The 17,520-nt window shown below is 42.5% G+C and overlaps 1 protein-coding gene across 3 annotated transcripts in view; it reads right to left on the bottom strand.

Moving 5' to 3' along the window:
• Positions 1-17,520, bottom strand: part of nphp4 (nephronophthisis 4) — a 163,686-nt gene that overhangs the window by 8,942 nt on the left and 137,224 nt on the right. For 2 of the 3 annotated variants that reach the window (XM_029436186.1, XM_029436187.1), the window contains 9 exons: positions 17,309-17,443; positions 14,541-14,740; positions 12,976-13,199; positions 7,421-7,610; positions 6,846-6,929; positions 3,001-3,157; positions 2,345-2,421; positions 1,971-2,056; positions 120-291 (listed from right to left, as the gene is read on the bottom strand). In XM_029436186.1, coding sequence (XP_029292046.1) covers positions 120-291; positions 1,971-2,056; positions 2,345-2,421; positions 3,001-3,157; positions 6,846-6,929; positions 7,421-7,610; positions 12,976-13,199; positions 14,541-14,740; positions 17,309-17,443 — 1,325 coding nt within the window. The remainder of the gene's footprint in view (positions 1-119; positions 292-1,970; positions 2,057-2,344; positions 2,422-3,000; positions 3,158-6,845; positions 6,930-7,420; positions 7,611-12,975; positions 13,200-14,540; positions 14,741-17,308; positions 17,444-17,520) is intronic. The other variant, XR_003832558.1, reaches the window with a different exon arrangement.

Genomic DNA, 17,520 nt, shown 5'->3' with positions numbered 1-17,520 from the left:
GACGTGCTGTTGCATTGGACACTACAGACTGGGAACACAATACATTGACAGTATAATGAAGTTACTGTAACATTTAAAAACAGTAATAGCTCAGTTAAATTACTCTTAAAGATGTGTACCTCAATCTCCTGGGGGTGTGATGAGAAACATTTGACCTTGCGAACAGCCTGCTTCCCCCTCAGCACTAGTGATTGACAGCTCCGCTGGCCAGTCACACAGCTGACATCCACACGCTCCAGGAAATGCACGTAAATCTGCCAGATCTGGGAGGGCACTGCCATCCACTTATCACTACAGAGAAAAACATCGTCAGGAACAATTAAGCCGAGGCTCCCTGGAGACGCAACGGGATCAGCAAGAGGAGGGGTGATCTATGGCTGTGCCAGCATTTTAAGAAGCAGCAGCGCCATCATCATCATCCTATCGCTGCAGAGAAGAAGGGAATTCAGTCTCAGTGGCCCTCGCTGAATGGGAGAGCTGTGAGAGGAAGGCGATGTAGTCAACTGCTCAGCCTCGGCTCTGTGACAACAGCACTCAAGAAGCATTTAGGGATATTTGAATTCAAGTAATGTGGGTTTCTGAAGGCTGACACAATATCACTAGTGTTGGTTATAGCTGCTAATAAGTGATATTCAGCCTTTGTATATGTTTATGTTTGTATATGTTGTAACTGCCGTGACACACATGCTCACACTGCAGGTTTTCCTGTTTCATGTTTATTTTACTTTAGTTTATTTATGCTTTATTTTATGGTACATTATTCATAATTTCCTAAAACGTCTGAAACCAGGCTGGATTATCAACAGGTCACTGCACCCCCAGTGACCTTTAAACTCCCAGGTTCCCTGTGCATCAGTTGGTTTGCACAAAGACTCTTCCAATATTAGCTAATCTAGTGGCCATGTCTTGTAGAGGGGACCATGTGTCAAAAGCGAGCAACCCTCTATCATTTAAATACAAATTGAGCTCACATGGTGCATATTCCTGAATAACTGTGTGCACACACACACACACACACACACACACACACACACACACACACACACACACACACACACACACACACACACACACACACACACACACACACACACACGAGGTCAACGTAGTGCCATGTCGTATTAATTCAGCATACAGTAGGAGTACTGGACGATCTCCCTAGGCAAATCATAAAGAGGCTTTGTGCAGTCTGCTGTGCACTGGATTTAGAATAAAGTGTCCCCTGTGTAATGATTCATGTATGACTTTGATTGTGCATAATTCAAAACCAAAATCTGTCATTAGAAACAAATTAAAGGTAAAGGTGTGCGTGTCTGACCATTAGCAGTTGCGTTTGTCGTTTGTACACTCGCATGCGGACGCACTTGTACTGCATGTGCACAAGACAATGCAATCCACACTTCTGCAGACTAATTGGCAGATCAAAGCTTAGTAAATGCTTTATGAGGAAGAGAATGCACTGTGCTTTGCTGAGACACTGCATGTTAACATAAATGTGTTAGTTTACCAGAAAGCTCCACAGGGGATCTAATGCAGATCAGTTCTGCAGTAAATATGTAACTAGTCTAAACTTTATCAAACACATCATACCACAGCTGAATGACAAATCCCTGACTGAACATTAGCTCTGCTTAATTACAAACCCACACACAATATATAATATTGGTCTAATCTCTGCGGGAGATTTGGAAGACTAGAGGACAGGTTCTGTAACTTCAGGCAGTCAGACCACCAAACCTCCATCTGATTAGTTCATTAATTCAAGACTGTGTGAACAATTTAATTAGTCCAAAATAGAATGCTGCTTCAGGCTGTGTGTGTGTGTGTGTGTGTGTGTGTGTGTGTGTGTGTGTGTGTGTGTGTGTGTGTGTGTGTGTGTGTGTGTGTGTGTGTGTGTGTGTGTGTGTGTGTGTGTGTGTGTGTGTGTGTGTGTGTGTTTTCACTGTGCCCGATCAGTAAATAATACATACGTAAAAACCATCACAAAGAACATTTTTATGTGTGGACTGGGACTCCCGGGCACTTTCAAGTACACATCCTGAGGCTCCCCCGGCACCTAGATAGAAACAGAGTAAATTACATTTTAAAATGGAGGGGTAAAGGGAAAAAAGAGGCAGAAATAAAAGAAACCCCACATTAGCACTTTAACAGTGCGTGGCATGTAAGGGCAGGTCTTCGGTGTAGCATAACAGTTTGCAATGACAGGTGAGCTAGAAGAAAGTGCTTTTGAACAGGAAACGGTGGTGAAGCAATCTTTTCTACAAGTATTAATTAACTGTTAATATTAGTGTGGGTTGTTGTAGTAGGGACTGGGAAATGTAAGAACATCATTGAATCCTCTCACCAGCATCCTGGTCTGGCAGATGATGTTCGGGTCACTGCAGCGTACTGAAATGTGAGTCCTGACATCCTGGTCTGCAACTGGTTCACCCAATAATAAAAGTAGTTAATATACAGACAGTAATGCACATTAGGCCGTCTATATGAATATAGTCAGTGTAATCAATGCAATTCCGGGGAATGTGATGCATATATATTCACATAAATATGTATGTGGTGTACATGCTGTGCTATTTTCTTCATATTATCCATTTTATTTGTTCTTGCTTTTCATTTCCTGCTCTATTTCCAGACGCCTCCCTGTTGTTATTACGCTTTGTTTGTGATATAAATTGTATTATATTGTAGGATTGTTTCTGTAGATATTTTAGTAAAACACAATAAAATGAAGGTAAAATACATTATTCATACCCATCCACCTTGTGTACTGTAAATAGGTTTCTGTATTTGTGCAAGTGTGTTCGCACGTTTATGATATTCCTGAAGTCACCCGCTGAAGATGTATTCACTATGCATGGAACCAACACTAAAAATGCAATAATTTGCACATAAATAAGATGCAATAATTCTTGTATAAAATCATCCAATCTAGACTCAGGGAGGATAGGGTTGGAGCTGTGGGACAGGGAGCAATGGCTGATGGGGGATAACCTGCGCTACCTGAGGGGTCATGCCAGGGCGGCAGCCGGATGGCTTTTTTGAGGAAGCAGAGCTCGGGGTGGTAAAGCCGGAAAGTCTGGTCGACAACGTGTGGTGTCGGCTCCACGTTCACACGGCAGATGGCCATCGGCTTGCCGTCTTCTGCTTCGAACGTAACCTGAGGAGGTGAAAAGTAAGCGGTATCAGCAGTGTGCCACTCCCCCACAATAAAACAGCATTTACATCATCACGGGGGAGAAAGAACTCCTCGAGTCAAACACTAATGAAACATGTGATGTCATAGCTGGGTTAGAAGCTCCTTGAAGGAGAATTACAGTTTATTACAACCTGTATTAGTTGTTGCATCATTGCACTCAGTTACCTGTATGTTAACATTGTAAACAACAGAGTCTGACGGGGCGGAAACGATGAACGAGGAGACTTGGTTGTGAACAAGCCAGATTATCTAAACCAGTGGCTCCTTACAAACTCTATTTACATTATGACCCTCCTATCAGAAGTTATGGCCTTACTGTGCACTTACTCTCTTCATAAACTGAGCAATTTGACCTAAGAGGGATTTTTCTTCATCAGACCTTTTCATTTAAGGAATGCTTAAAAGCCTGAAGAGGGGATAGTATGCAGTAAAGTTCATTTAGAGGGTTAGTAAGCGCAGAACGGCAAAGTTGAACCAGGACGTCGGCTTGTAAACTGTGATGGATTTTAACTGTGGATAAGTTTACTATTGTTATTTTCTCTTCCAAATAAATGTGGCTATGGGGGTTTGTAACTGTAGGAGTGCTCGTAATTTCTTTAGTTCGCCTGTACGCTCAAACAACACCTGTGTCATTAGACGTTTAGAGAAAACCTACATTCTAATTTCTTGACTCTCATTATGCAGAACTGGGATTGTTTCATCCTGAGGGCAGTTCTGCTCTAAACAACATATACAGCTTTTTAAAAAGCAGCCTTTGAGAGGTTTTATTTAAAAATTCACCAGAGTGTGGTGGTGATGGAGCACGCTGTACAATATAATATAAAAGTTGGCTTCAATCCTGCTCGTGAAACCCCTACAGACCTGCTGAATGTGCTTTGAAGTTTGCCGCATTAAAATAGCCCTCCGGATCTGATCTGTGCAAATCAACACAAATGTGTTACATACATATGCACTAATTATATATGGTGAATATATAATGGCTGGTATACACACATACTGTACACCAACATATGCAGGCAGTTTGGGATCGCTAACCCTCTCACGCAGCATCATACTTCACATCTTAAACTCAGGTTTGCAGGTTTAGGGATCATAGATTACATGTAAATGAATTGCAGGAGATTATTTCTAAAGAAGCTGCCGTATTACAAACTATAGTATTGAGAGTATTTGATTGACTGTTTCAAGCAATACTTTGGTACAAAAGTATTCAAAGAGACAAGTAAGCGGTGTGGCCTAAGGATGGATGTCAGATTTGTTTGGTCCCATTTACTTCAGATTTGTACGATCCCCAGAGAAGTTTCATATTCACATGAGATCTGCTGTGAATATGTGACTCCCTGCCATTCCCATTGTGCCAACATCAGAACTTCCACTTCCTCAGAATCTAATGGACAGATTGCAAATGTATTGAGCATATTCATGCTCCCCAGAAGATAAAACATTTCCTGTTTCAGAATTCCACAAACCTTTCTTTAAGTTAATGTTCGGCCAACATCTATTCCAAATATGTCTTAATCTAACTGGCAGATTCACACATCATGACATCATGGCCTTTTCCGCTACTGCCATCAGGACGGGATTCATAGTTTTAACCTCACTACATACTCTCCAGAGGAAACTGTAGAAACACAAGTAGAAACTCAAGAGGAAACGAAAATCATTGTTTTAGTTTGTTCGTACCAACACTTTCCTATTGTGATGTCCAATAAAGAGGCTGCAGATGAGATGTAAGGTGCAGACCAACCAGGTGTTTATTACAATAACATGAATGACATACAAGGACAGCTATCATGGCTTTCTTTCCATGCGGGGCTTTTTGCAGTGTTGGGGCATTGCTCTCAATTATTCATAGTGTTAATGTTTAAAATAAACGCTGGGGAACTATACACATGTTATAGTTTGTATCTGAAAAGAGTTTTTTCTGAGTTTAGTGGGGAATAATGGCCAGCACAGAGCTTTGAGCTCAACCCAATCCAACATCCTTTGGGATGAACTAGACCACCGGCTGTGAGCCCCCAGCATCAGTGGCTGAACTCACTAATGAATTTACGGCTGAATGGAAGCAAATCCTTGCAGTCAGGTTACAAACTCTTGGGAAAGGCCTTCCCAGAGAATGAAATCGAAACCACCCCAAGCGGGTGGTGGAGAAATTGTGGCATATGACCTTCATTATAAACTGCGTAACAAATTTAAATATCTAGTCATGAGTAATTGGTTATAGTAAGATGTATATAAGTTGATTTTCCACATTTTGGTCACCTGATTCATAAACTCAGAAGTTGATCGCTGCCAAACAACAGCTGTCGGGAATCGTTGATGCGTCAGACTTGCGGGCCCATGCTGACCTGCAATAGTGGCCCATATTTGGCACTGCTGATATGTGCTGACTGACAACGATGCCAATACTGGCATCCTGACAGCCTGCTGTTGGGGCTTGTCAGTTTTAGCGGGACACAGATTTGATCCAGACTCAACCTCTTTGACCTCTTGACAGGACTTTTGCTCAGAGCAGCAGTGCTGACACTGGCACACATATACACACACACACGCACAAACCCTACGCAGACACACACACATATACACACACACTTGGCAGACTAGCAAATATTTCATCACCCCGTGCAATGGGAAGGCTTCAGGGTACTGTACATTACATGAACAACAGGATTATTGCGAGGTACTGCAAGTTAGCAAACTGTGATGGAAATCTTTTTTTAGCAGCTTAAATGTGGCCATTTAAGCCCACGTCGGTATGGAGTGGGCTGAAATGTCCATTTGTACTGTTTCATGAGGAGCAAAAGTTACATTTTAAGTGACAGCTGCAGCATACAGGGGCTGATGTCCTACGAAGATATAGAGCACATCGTCTTTTCTGAAGCACCTCCACGTTGTTTCTCTCTGCTCTAAACGTCTTACATATAATAAACGGTTGAATAAGAGCAGAAAATGGGAAAATAATTTCAGAGTGATACCATACGAGCATGGTTCATTTAGAGTAGATTAGCCAGACGTGTCAAGCTGTCCTCCAATCGGAGATAGTTGAACCCTCTAGCCCGCCATTTGCCAGTTGTAGAAGATACACAGTGTTCAGTAAGATAAAAGGGATTTCCAGCATATCATTTCGCTTGACAATCTTGTCTGGCTAGTGTAACTTTTTAAATAGTTGACACTTCAAAGTGTTCTTTATGTCTGAGTGTGTGAGAGGAGAAGAGGGAGGGGGCGGTGCGCTGCCACTCCCCGGAGACTTCTCTGGGAGTGTGTGTGTATACACTAGATGTTGATAGACATAGTGATGTACCAGAGAGTTAACCCGATTTAAATCCAGATGAGAAGCTTCTTTTTCATTTAGTTTAGGTGGCTTTGTCTTCCTTTTCTTCTCTGAATATAACAATCAATTTACTGTATATACCCTATGATGCTAAAAGCACATTTCAAATGGACTATATTAAAGCTCTTATCATGGCAGAAACATACTGTACATGCACATTGCATCTCAAATCCATAGCTTCCATTTCCAGCATATCCAATTCCAGCCCGGAGACAAACAACCAAGGGATTGAGAAGCAGACGACTAGAGAAGGAGATAAGAATGGTCCAATACACACACATGATTGCTTATACAAAGCACAAGTAGCACACTCTCTACCTTGATAGTCTTGGCAGCAACGATATTGGATAGAGTCTTCTTGGCCACCTGAGAACCTTTGCCTGTGGGCAGGAAGCTTGGTCCCTGTGAGGATTTGATAAGAAATAAAATAGTTATCAAACTTGATCATCTTTCAAAAAACAGCAAACATTTCCTTTGCGGCCGTTTGCGGGTTTTCTTTTCAGGCAAGAAAACTAAAAGATCACAAGGAGGCGTAAACCCCCCCCCCCCCCAGTCATCTACAGCAGATAAGATATGTAAACAACATTCATTTCAAACAGTCCTTCTGGCTTCAAATTAACCGTTGTGTCGACATTACATGTATAACTTGCCGTTGGAATAGATCAGTTATGTTTAATAATCCTTGAGGTGTAATGACATTTATATCAGTAAAACGAAGCTTGTATCACTGCTCCACCTCTAATTTCCTCACTCCCACATCAATTTTAAAAGATTTTCTCATAACTGAAATCAATAAGTAGTGTATGCATACTGTATTTACAGTTTGCATTTGATTCTCATTGCAATACAATCTTATTTTATACGTTGACCATTCCTGACCGTCTCCACTGTACCTGAAGGGACATGGTGTGGTCGCAGAGGAAACTCTGGTATTTCAGGGGTATGTGGACGCTCTCCTTGGGCCGGAGGTAAACCCTGGGACCTGGAGCATCTTCCTCCAAGTGGAACATGTTCTCCTCCAGCGGGGTTGGAGTTTTGGTCAGTGCTTTGAAGTAAGCCCACTCCTCTGTATTAGTGATGACACTGAATGGAAAGATTAAAGGACATGAGTGAGATGAAAGCACGCTCTTGTATATCTTTAAGGGATCCATTGAGGATCAGTTACACCGTCAGGAAACCTCACCGCTGAGCACTGTTCATCATAAGGTACAGAACAAACAACATACTGATGTTGTTGCTATTAATCAAGTCGTAACACTGGTGAAGAAAAAGCCATAAGATTAAAATCATGCCAATCTTAATATTTGATTTTAAAGAAAAGGTCATGGAGTGTCCAAAATGAAAGTGGTGCATCATCTGGAGAGACTGAATGTGCGCTGAACATTTTATTATATTTTGATTGGTGGTGTAAAAGGATCATCAAACACATTTGGATTCACTCTCCGTGCTCTGAGAATGACTATGAACAGAATACGTGTTGAGATAGTTGTTAAATATTTTGCTGTTTCAGAGTTTTATAACCATAAATAACAATCTGACATTGTTATCCTTAAAAATAGAAATGACGCATCACTAAAATCAAATGAAAGGGATACTGTGGAGACTCACTGGACACTACACTTCCCATGATCCATTGTTAGACACGCCACCTTTGTCTTTCAAACGCCACGCCCCGTTTGTACGACAGGCTTTCTGTAATAAATGTGTCGTCTCTAAGCCCAAGGTGAGATGATGACATCATCTGCATTATTTATATCATAATGCACCTCCAGCTCAACAATGATGTGGTGCCATTTATCTTTTGTAGTTACCAAGATGTACTGAACTGGTGTCAGTTAGCAGAGCAGTGTCTGTCTAAGAATAACCTTAAACCTGCAATAACATATTTGGCCATTTGGGGGCAGCTATGAGAAAGATTATTATGAGCACATATTTCCTTTTGAAGTTGATACGGCAACCATTCAGCAGATACGGAGCAACATTATCATTTATTTGGAGTCGTGTTTCTGGCCCCCTACAAAGGTATGTCCAATATTCACTCTCTTAGCTCTGCTTTTGGTCTCTTCCGACTCCTGAGGGAAATATCTGTGGGTGGTGACCTCGTGGTCTCGTAGTGGTCTAGTGGTACGGCTTCCAAACAGAACACCGGAAGGCTGTGAGTTTAATACCAGGAGCTGCCTCCATTGAGTCCCTGAGCAAGGTGCTTAACCCTGAGCTGCTCCATGGGGACTGTCCCTGTAGTTAGTTCACTGTAAGTCGCTCTGGATAAGAGTGTCTGCTAAACGACCTGTAATGTAATTTGGCTTATTAGCTGCTAAACGGTCCACCTTGTGTCTGTCTGCTGTTTGGTGCTGAGCAGGTAGTGTACGGTGGGTTTTTAGAGCTTTTTCACTGAAAGCTGCTGCCTGCTATGGCTGATAACGATGCTATGAAAGCTGTGAGAGTGAACCAAAACAGTAAAATTGAGGGCCGGAGAGCTAAACAATGAGCTGAAACTCACGAAACTACCGTAAAGCCTCGGGGAGCTGCAGATTGCGGTGATTATTCTCTGTAGGTTCATCACTATGTGTAATTCCTTTCACCTTCTCATGTTGCTCTCACATTATTTGGTACATTGTTACTGTAAAAGTATTGATGATTGCCGCAGGTGTTGACAATTTCTGTGGAAACAGGAAGTTTGAGTGTGGAAAAAAGCTTTGCTTTGATCTCCCATTATTACAAACTAATTCCAACAATGTAAAAGTGCAGTGCCAACAATCGAAGTGAGCTAATTCCATGGTAGAGCAGTCACACAGAACACAATGCTTCTTTTTAATTACTGACGGCAGCTTTCATAAACGTGTATAAAGGTCAGTGAAAGCCCCCCTCGATCACCAGCAAATGGATTTCCAGGGAGAAAGCAACAAGAACAGATAAGACATTCCAACAGAGGGGAGGTGTCGTCTCCACTCTTCCCTCTTCCTTTGAATGCAAAAGTTTCACGCACAAATGCATAAAGGGGAAGTGCTGCTTTAAACTTCAAAGGTTCCAACCCATGGGCATGGAGAGGAGGGATTTCTTTCAATAGGAGAGCGAGAGTTTATACATTTTTCAGGGCCCCACCTCGCTAACATTAGAGTGAGATGCTACAGTCAATTCCATGAAACTTACTTGGAGATTCCCACCTGTGCACTGTCGTGTGTGTGTGTGTGTGTGTGTGTGTGTGTGTGTGTGTGTGTGTGTGTGTGTGTGTGTGTGTGTGTGTGTGTGTGTGTGTGTGTGTGTGTGTGTTCACCTGGGCCTGCATGAAGAGAAAAAAAAACATGGGTTGATTTACTTTTAAAGGAAGAAAATAGAACATGGTAGGAGTCGAAGAGGACAAACAGACTGAGGCAACTAGAGCAAAAACAGAAGGAACACAATAAAGAGAATTAATAGGATATCGAGAGAGAAAATTGAATGAATGCAGAGTTGAGAAAGACATAATGAGGTGGAGTAATAATGAAGGAGAAAGCAGCAGCATGGACATCAGCGGAGAAGATGTCGCCTGCAGTCACTCTGCTCGCCAGAAGTCATGGCTCAGACTGTGCTCTGTGAGGCCAAGTGTAAAAGGTAGCCATGCAAAATGGATGGCAACAGGTTGCAAACGTGTGCTCCACTTCAAAAGGAGCCTCTAGGCTCTAAACCACTGCAGACATCAAAGCTACAGCTAGGCTAGCCTCTCTCTCTAAGTATTCTTCCTTCAAAGCCTGACGCTGGATTTCTAGTGGAGGGTCAATCTTTTTGTTTTTTTGTTTCTGTAGAACAAAGAGCTTACCCAAGGCCTTGGTTGTGTTGTAAAGAAAGCTCCTCGTCAAATATTGGTTGAAATATTGACAAAGAAGAAACAGCCTACTAGCCTCTGTGCACTGACCAAGCTATGGTTCATATAGTCGAGGATAACAAGTAACAGGGGCCAGGTTTGTTGTTTGTGTACACATTCTCTAGGCCTTCAAACACTTGGCAAGTTTGTGTAGAAAAACATTTCATGTTGCCTCAAGTAAAGCTAAAAAACAGATATGCATATGGCATGACATAGAAGAGGGATGAATACTGGGAATACTTCCTTATCCAAGGAAACGTTCCTGTGGCATGCAAAGACTTTCAGTGTGCACCTGTGTGCTGGCGTCCTGCAGACTATTGTTTGTACTAAAACAACAAAAACTTTGAAATGCATTATTAAGGTGATATAATAGTATAGATCTTTCTGTAGCCGAATATTGTTCAGTGTGTACGAGTGGCGGTCATCAAGTGGATTAATCAGACATGCAGGCTTCCTGGTCAGGTACCGTCTTACCTTAAAGAGCCCATAGTGCCCTGTAACCTTGTTAAACGGGAGTGTCTTCTTGCCACTGTTGCTCATGGGGGAATGCTATGTTACGCTCTAGACCTGATCTAAATGAAAAGTGTCATGAGATACCTTCTGTAATGATTTGGTGCTGTATAAATACAAATTGACTTGTCTTCCATCCACAAATCAGAGTGCGGAGCGGCATTCAACAGGTGGAGCTCCGAGTGCAGAAGATTTCTCTGATGTTACATCTAAATCCTGTGAAATCCTGAGCTTCCTGGTAAAAAGTGATGTAAACCCAGAAGATTGTTCAACAATGATATGAACTTAGTTGATATTGATATTATATCTCTTCATCTCTTCTATCAGAATTGCATACATAACCGCACACATAACACTTCTGCAGATTTAATAAAATACACTTCTGGGCAGTGCTGTACTGATTGAACCGTGTCAACCTGACCGTGTGACACTTGAAACCCACAGTGCTGCGGTACAAACGCATCAAATGCAAAAGCTTCCTTTGCGAATTTAGACGTTTCTGGCTCTCGGTGGAGGTGGCAGACGGTTTGGTGTAAAGTGTCATGCTGCCTCATCAGGAAATATATAAATAAACTAACAGGGCGCTAAGCCGAAGAGAGGACAGATGCGGGGATTGATGACTCTCAATTAGACCTGGTAGGCCCGGTGGCCAGGCTAATGCCATAATGATTCATCCATGGCGCACTCCAGCCTTTGTTGATCAACGTGATATCTGTTAATCCAAAACTCAGGCATGAGCAGAATCCATAACAAAAGATTCAGTGCTGGGGGATTAACAATGACGGAAAAGAAACAAACACGGTATGGATACCAAGAACGGGTGATCCAGGAAACAGCAGCCATAATGGTTTCAATGTGTGGATTAAAGGGGTTATTTAGCATCTCACCGGCTTTGTGTCTGCATCTGTGTCAAGGACAGCTGATTGTGCTGCTGAAGGAGCTGGAATAATCTTTGGTTATAGGCGTGTGGTGTGTGTGTGTGTGTGTGTGTGTGAACAATAGAGTGAACTGTCGCAACTAGATGGTGGCTAACAATCGTGAAAGCTTATCAATTTATCTTAATTAAATTAGGAATCAGAAAATGTAAAGACCAAACAATGTACCCACCAGTTACAAATGAGATGCGTCACACCCTTAAACCGGCACACTTACAAACGCACACATTAGTACACACCTACACGCACATGCATCATATCAAAACAGTGAGCAAGCTGTGAATCAGACTCCCACAACCTGAGTAAAACACAGTCACACAAACTTCATCTTACATTTCTAGTGTTGGTGTTTCACATTTCTTTTGTGGATGATAGGATTTCTTATTCATTTAGTCATGAGCACTACCTGAAGCTTCATGGAGCTCCAATGTACCTGTTGTTTCAGAGGCAGCCTTGGTTTGGAGTGGCGTCCCAGAAGTAAAGCGCTGAATTAGTTAGTAATACATTAACTACAGAATAGGAAGCCACTTGTGACTTGTTCTACACAGTACCAACAATAGATGTTAGGTGTAGAGAGCCATCTGTTTTCTTCTTCCTCTTGTGTTAACAATGGATCATATCCGGTATAATGCTGCTTCAGTGCCCTCTGCTGTTAAGTATTTTGTATTCACAAAGTGTTAAAGGCAACCCCTTGAAGCCCAGACTGGTGGTGAAAGATTCAGAGGAACAGGGGAACAGGGGAACAGGGGAACAGGGGAACAGGGGAACAGGGGAACAGGGGAACAGGGGAAGGGCTAAACCACCACTTCAAAGAGTAAAGTTCTGGACGGGATATGTCTCACATTGGGGTGAGTCATGCGTGAGTATGCATCCTTTCCTAAAGCTGAAAATAGGTTCCATCTCTGTACCGTCACCTTTGGAAACACGTTCAGAACGCAGTGAACACAGTTTCACTGTGCGGCTAACAGGGGGGGGGGGGGGGGGGGAGAGACGACGACTATGAAACACATACTCATAGTTGGGGGTGTTAGACTGGGACACCTATCAATTTACAAACACGTCATAGTTTTCTCAGATTTCCTCTTTGTCAGCGGTAAAATGACCACACAAAACAAGCAGTTAAGGGCGGGGTGCGACCCGTACACCGCCAGCAGACTCTTACCTGAGCTCAGTGTCGTCAATGTGAACGGTGACAGTCTGCGGTACATTAAAGGGATTTTTAAGGACGAACTCCATGTACTCCGCAGAGCCCAGGCTGGCGTAGAGCAGGTGCTGGGTAGTGATGGCCTGGCTCAGCATGTTGGCGATGCCCTCTGCCTTGCTGTGCTGTTCGCTGGGATTCATCTGATTAAGTCCTCTGGCCAACCGGGCTTCCTTAGTCCGACCCTAACACCCAAGAACAATGGCAAATACTCTAAGAAGACGCTACAGTGTAACAGTATAATATGCAAAATGATTACCAGAACTTTCCATTGCAAGCATCAAGCACAGACTACAGAGAGACATCCTGGTTTGATATTGACCTAGCGTACTTGCCGTAGTTTGAACACACAGATTTCTTGTGCAATGAGAGACTTTTACCAATATTTCAGGTTAACCTTCTGAGGTCATTGTAGCGATGTTGCCATGTTCCCAAATCTAAGCACTTACTTTACTTTATTGGTGGTATCTGAAGGTATATAATCATACATCGTACTTGGAATGAAGGCTCTGCACGCTTGATGTTACAAACCATGGCCAAGTGTTGAAATGACGTTTTCAAGACAATTGTATTTTTCAATGGTTTGGCAAAAACAATTACACACATCTACCATTTCCATCACTCAGTACAGGTAAGGAATCAAGATTATACCTAGTGTTTTGGGGTTCATTAAGTTTGAACATCTTTGTTCCACAGCAGAGGGGAAAGACATTTTTTTTCTTTTGTCAGTTTGTGACAATAAAAAAACCCCCACAATAAATGTAAGTTTGCACTCCAACTAAATGTGATAATGTGATTATACAATGGTATAGTTTTTTGCACTCAAACCCTTTACGTATTATAAACGGTGCAATAAACCGCAGGATGCCAGGGATTCTTGCCAAAACCTTAAATTGAGTTTCAATATCAAGGTGGTAAAGCTAAGTGTGTGAGAAAAAATAACACTGAGGTTTTCCTCAGGTCTAGTGCACTGAAATTATACCGAGACATAAACCTGGACCAAATTAAGTCGAGGCTATTAGCCCAGAAAAGTCAAATCCAAATTGAATTGCAACTCTTGCAATATATAATATGTATGTGCTGTGCGGGCAGGATTATATTCCACATAGCACTGGCTGTTATGGGGGTGTGAAACATCTGAAACACAGGTCTAACCACAGGAAATGTAATGTGTAAAATGTCTGAGACAGACATGCACCACAGCCAAAATCACATTTAGTTTGTGCACCCATGGGTGAAAGTACAAGATGTGCCTTCGGGTAGAAGAACAATTAACACCCCCTTGTACAGTCACTAAAACACAGAGGGTTCAAGGCCACATTGCCACAAGAATTGTAACACCGGCAGGCTGTCAGCGAGACGCTCCACGCCTCGCTGAAAGCTCCCTCGTGTGTCGGAGCCAGAATGAAAGCCGTTTCTCTGCCTTTGCTGTCCGTTTGAGATTGAAGTGCAGAAGACACACAGAGACGGCGTGTTGTGGCTCTGCTTCACAGATAAGCAGCTATTCCTGCAAAGTTTGAACTAACCGTGACCTCAGACTCTTTAGCATGTTCCTTGCCCTCCCGCTGATGCACGGCGGCCATGCAGTCGAGCTTGCGGCGCCCGCCGTCGGGCTGGTTTAGGCCGCGCTCTGCGGGCACAATGGTGTCAGTTCCGATCCCGCGTCTGAACAATGGCACGCCACCCCCGTCCATCTCCAGTCTGTGTGCCTGTGCGGCGTTCCTCGCTGTGAAGGAGAAACAGGCCGCAACCATGAATATATTTACTGAAAAGAATGGAATCTAATCTCTTTGCCATTTTGACCATATGTTCTAAAAAACCCCTCCAAATGTCCAAGGGAGAGAGGCGCTGACAGATTAAAGTATTGTTGGAGCACAAGGAACAACAGCTTGTATACAGACAATAGTCCAGTCAAACAACTGGCACCACTACAACTGGGCCAAAGCCCTACTGCTACTACTGCTGGGTAGACAGACTGCCTCTCTCCTCCCAAATTATCTTTCACCTCCATGGCTGTCTACTTGGCTAACACCAAAATATCAAATTAAAATTCCTGATTCATCTACAGTACTAGTCACCAAATAATCCATCCTCATTTGAATTGGATCATGTAAATTTCAAATGTACTTTAAAGGCTTTGCCAAGAGAATTTGCTTAATCCTGCACTGACATTTACAAACTTGAAACTCAGAGGCCCATCTTTTTATTATCTAAAAACAGATTTATTTGTGGCCAGGTGGCAGAGTATGCTTTGCAGCATGTAGGAAGATAAACTGACTGAAATGTGTCTGTATTGAAAACTGTCAAGTACCAAATGCTGATATCGGATGTTACTCATTAAACATTAAAGGAACTTTAACTTTAACAACAAGAAAACAGGTAAATTCCTCAAAGTAAAGACTCGAAAAACATTGTTTGCACAGTGACCCGGGTGACTTATTACAACAAGTTAACTTTCTCAGCCTCACTCATATCTCTTCAACAACTTTCATTGGCCGAGAGAGCTCAATTCACTGCATCACATTTTGGGGGACAAAATGTTGCAAATACACAAAACACAAGCAAATTAGAAAACAGATCCCACACAAACTGATAAACATGCCCAGGAGGTAACAACAGGTGATAATGTGATGCCAGTATTACTGGATATATTTGCTGTACACCAAACATTAGCCTTTTACCTTTTATCAGTTTTGTGTCCCCTTGAAACGGACTTTGTGTTGTAACCCAGTTCTCCTTTGTTCTGTGCTACTTGCAAAGGTTCTCTATTTGTGTTTGCAGTGCATTTAATTATGTTTCTTGAAATTCTGCAGATGTATGTTTGGTCACAGTGGTGAAGGTGTTTTCTTCATTTGCTTGTGATTCATCAATTTGCATGAGTTTTCTTTAGCTGCAGTGAAATGAGCTCTCTGCCAGCATAATGAACTGATAAACCCCAAAACAATCAATGCCATGTAACTAGACTTTAAACCAACCAATCAGCAAACAGCCCTGTATCTTGTCATACTGTGATTAAACAAGAAACACACATCAGATATATATGGGAGGAAGATGCCATCGCTGATGTATAAAAAAAAAAAAAAGATCTTGGTCATTTTTTTTTTGCTTTTACATACATTCAGGTATATTTCCCTTTCTGTGATCCTCTCCCACTCTTTATCCCCGGACATTTTTCCTTATCGGAGAGGCTTTGGGTCGACTGTCAGTCACCTAACCAGATAGTGTCTGCTTCCTTCAGAGACACAGGGAGGGACAGGAGTGTGACTGAACACGCACGCACGCACGCACGCACACACGCACACACACACACACACACACACACACACACACAGTGCCTAACTGTTGCAACTGGACTCCAGTGAAAGCAATTAAGAGCATTGTATTTTTAAGTGCCACGGGGAGGTGTAGTAGAGAGAGGAGAGAGTTCAGTGTGTAAGAGAGAGAAGAGCAGTGGAGAGCTGGTGGTGGTGGTGGTATTGGTGGTGGTGGGGAGGCAGAGGAGGAGGGAGATAGGTAAGAAACAAAGCAAACCGTGAACAGATCGTGTTTGCACAGTAAGACAAGAGCTGGGAATAAATGATTGCAACAGTTTGAGGAATATATTTGGAGTGAGCATGCATTTATTTTTACAGTAAGTGTTTGTTTGTTCGTGTTTCCATGTGCATATTTACGATCAGTATGTAGTGTGCTAAGAGCAAATATATGTGAAATGTAATACAATACACAGCATTTGTAAGGTCTGTTCGCCTCAGGGTGTGATGTAAGACTAGTTCAGGCAGGATTCATATCATTAGAAGCAACTACATCTAATTGTTTCAACTCTTACTGATGCGTCTTACTGCAAGTGTGTGTTTGAGTCACAGTGCACATTTTAAGGGGAAATCTAGGAATACACACTAGTTGACTAGCGACAGCTTGTCTAATTGAGGAAAAAATTAGTTTCCCTCAGTGTGTGTGTGTTCCTCTGCACACACACATGCACAATACAAACAGGACTGTGGCTATCCACTAGAGATGCTTCTGCAAGCTCAATTAGGCTGAAAATTGAGTGGTTCAGTGGTGCAGCCAAGAGACAGAATGTGAAATGGATCTGGTAGAGTTGATAAAAGCAGCAGCATGGTCACCGCCCAAATGAAAGGCACTAATTGCTCTGTGGCGTAGAAAACACACGTGTTTAGACATACACTAAGTGGAGAAAAAACGTGGACAGCGCAGTTAGTGAAAGTGAAGCTAATTAATGGGTTGGTACATTAACACTGACAAGATTCAGTGGGCTGTGGATTAAAGAGCTTGCCATTGAGTTGGAGGATGTTTCTGGAGGACAGGCTTCCTCCTCTGAAGCCGCCGTTGACTTCGCGAGGCGTGATGATGTGAATATGAGACGGCGTCACGTCGGCGGTCCGCCTCCTGCTAGTATCTACCGGACACCCTGTGGAAGAGAAGTACAGTTTTTAATTGGACATATTATATCTACATGTAAAGCATCTCATATAACTTGCTTTTTAA

This window comes from Cottoperca gobio, chromosome 7 (assembly GCF_900634415.1).
Source record: "Cottoperca gobio chromosome 7, fCotGob3.1, whole genome shotgun sequence".
In the NCBI taxonomy this organism is placed as follows: domain Eukaryota; kingdom Metazoa; phylum Chordata; class Actinopteri; order Perciformes; family Bovichtidae; genus Cottoperca; species Cottoperca gobio.
This window is presented reverse-complemented; position numbering and strand designations above follow the sequence as displayed.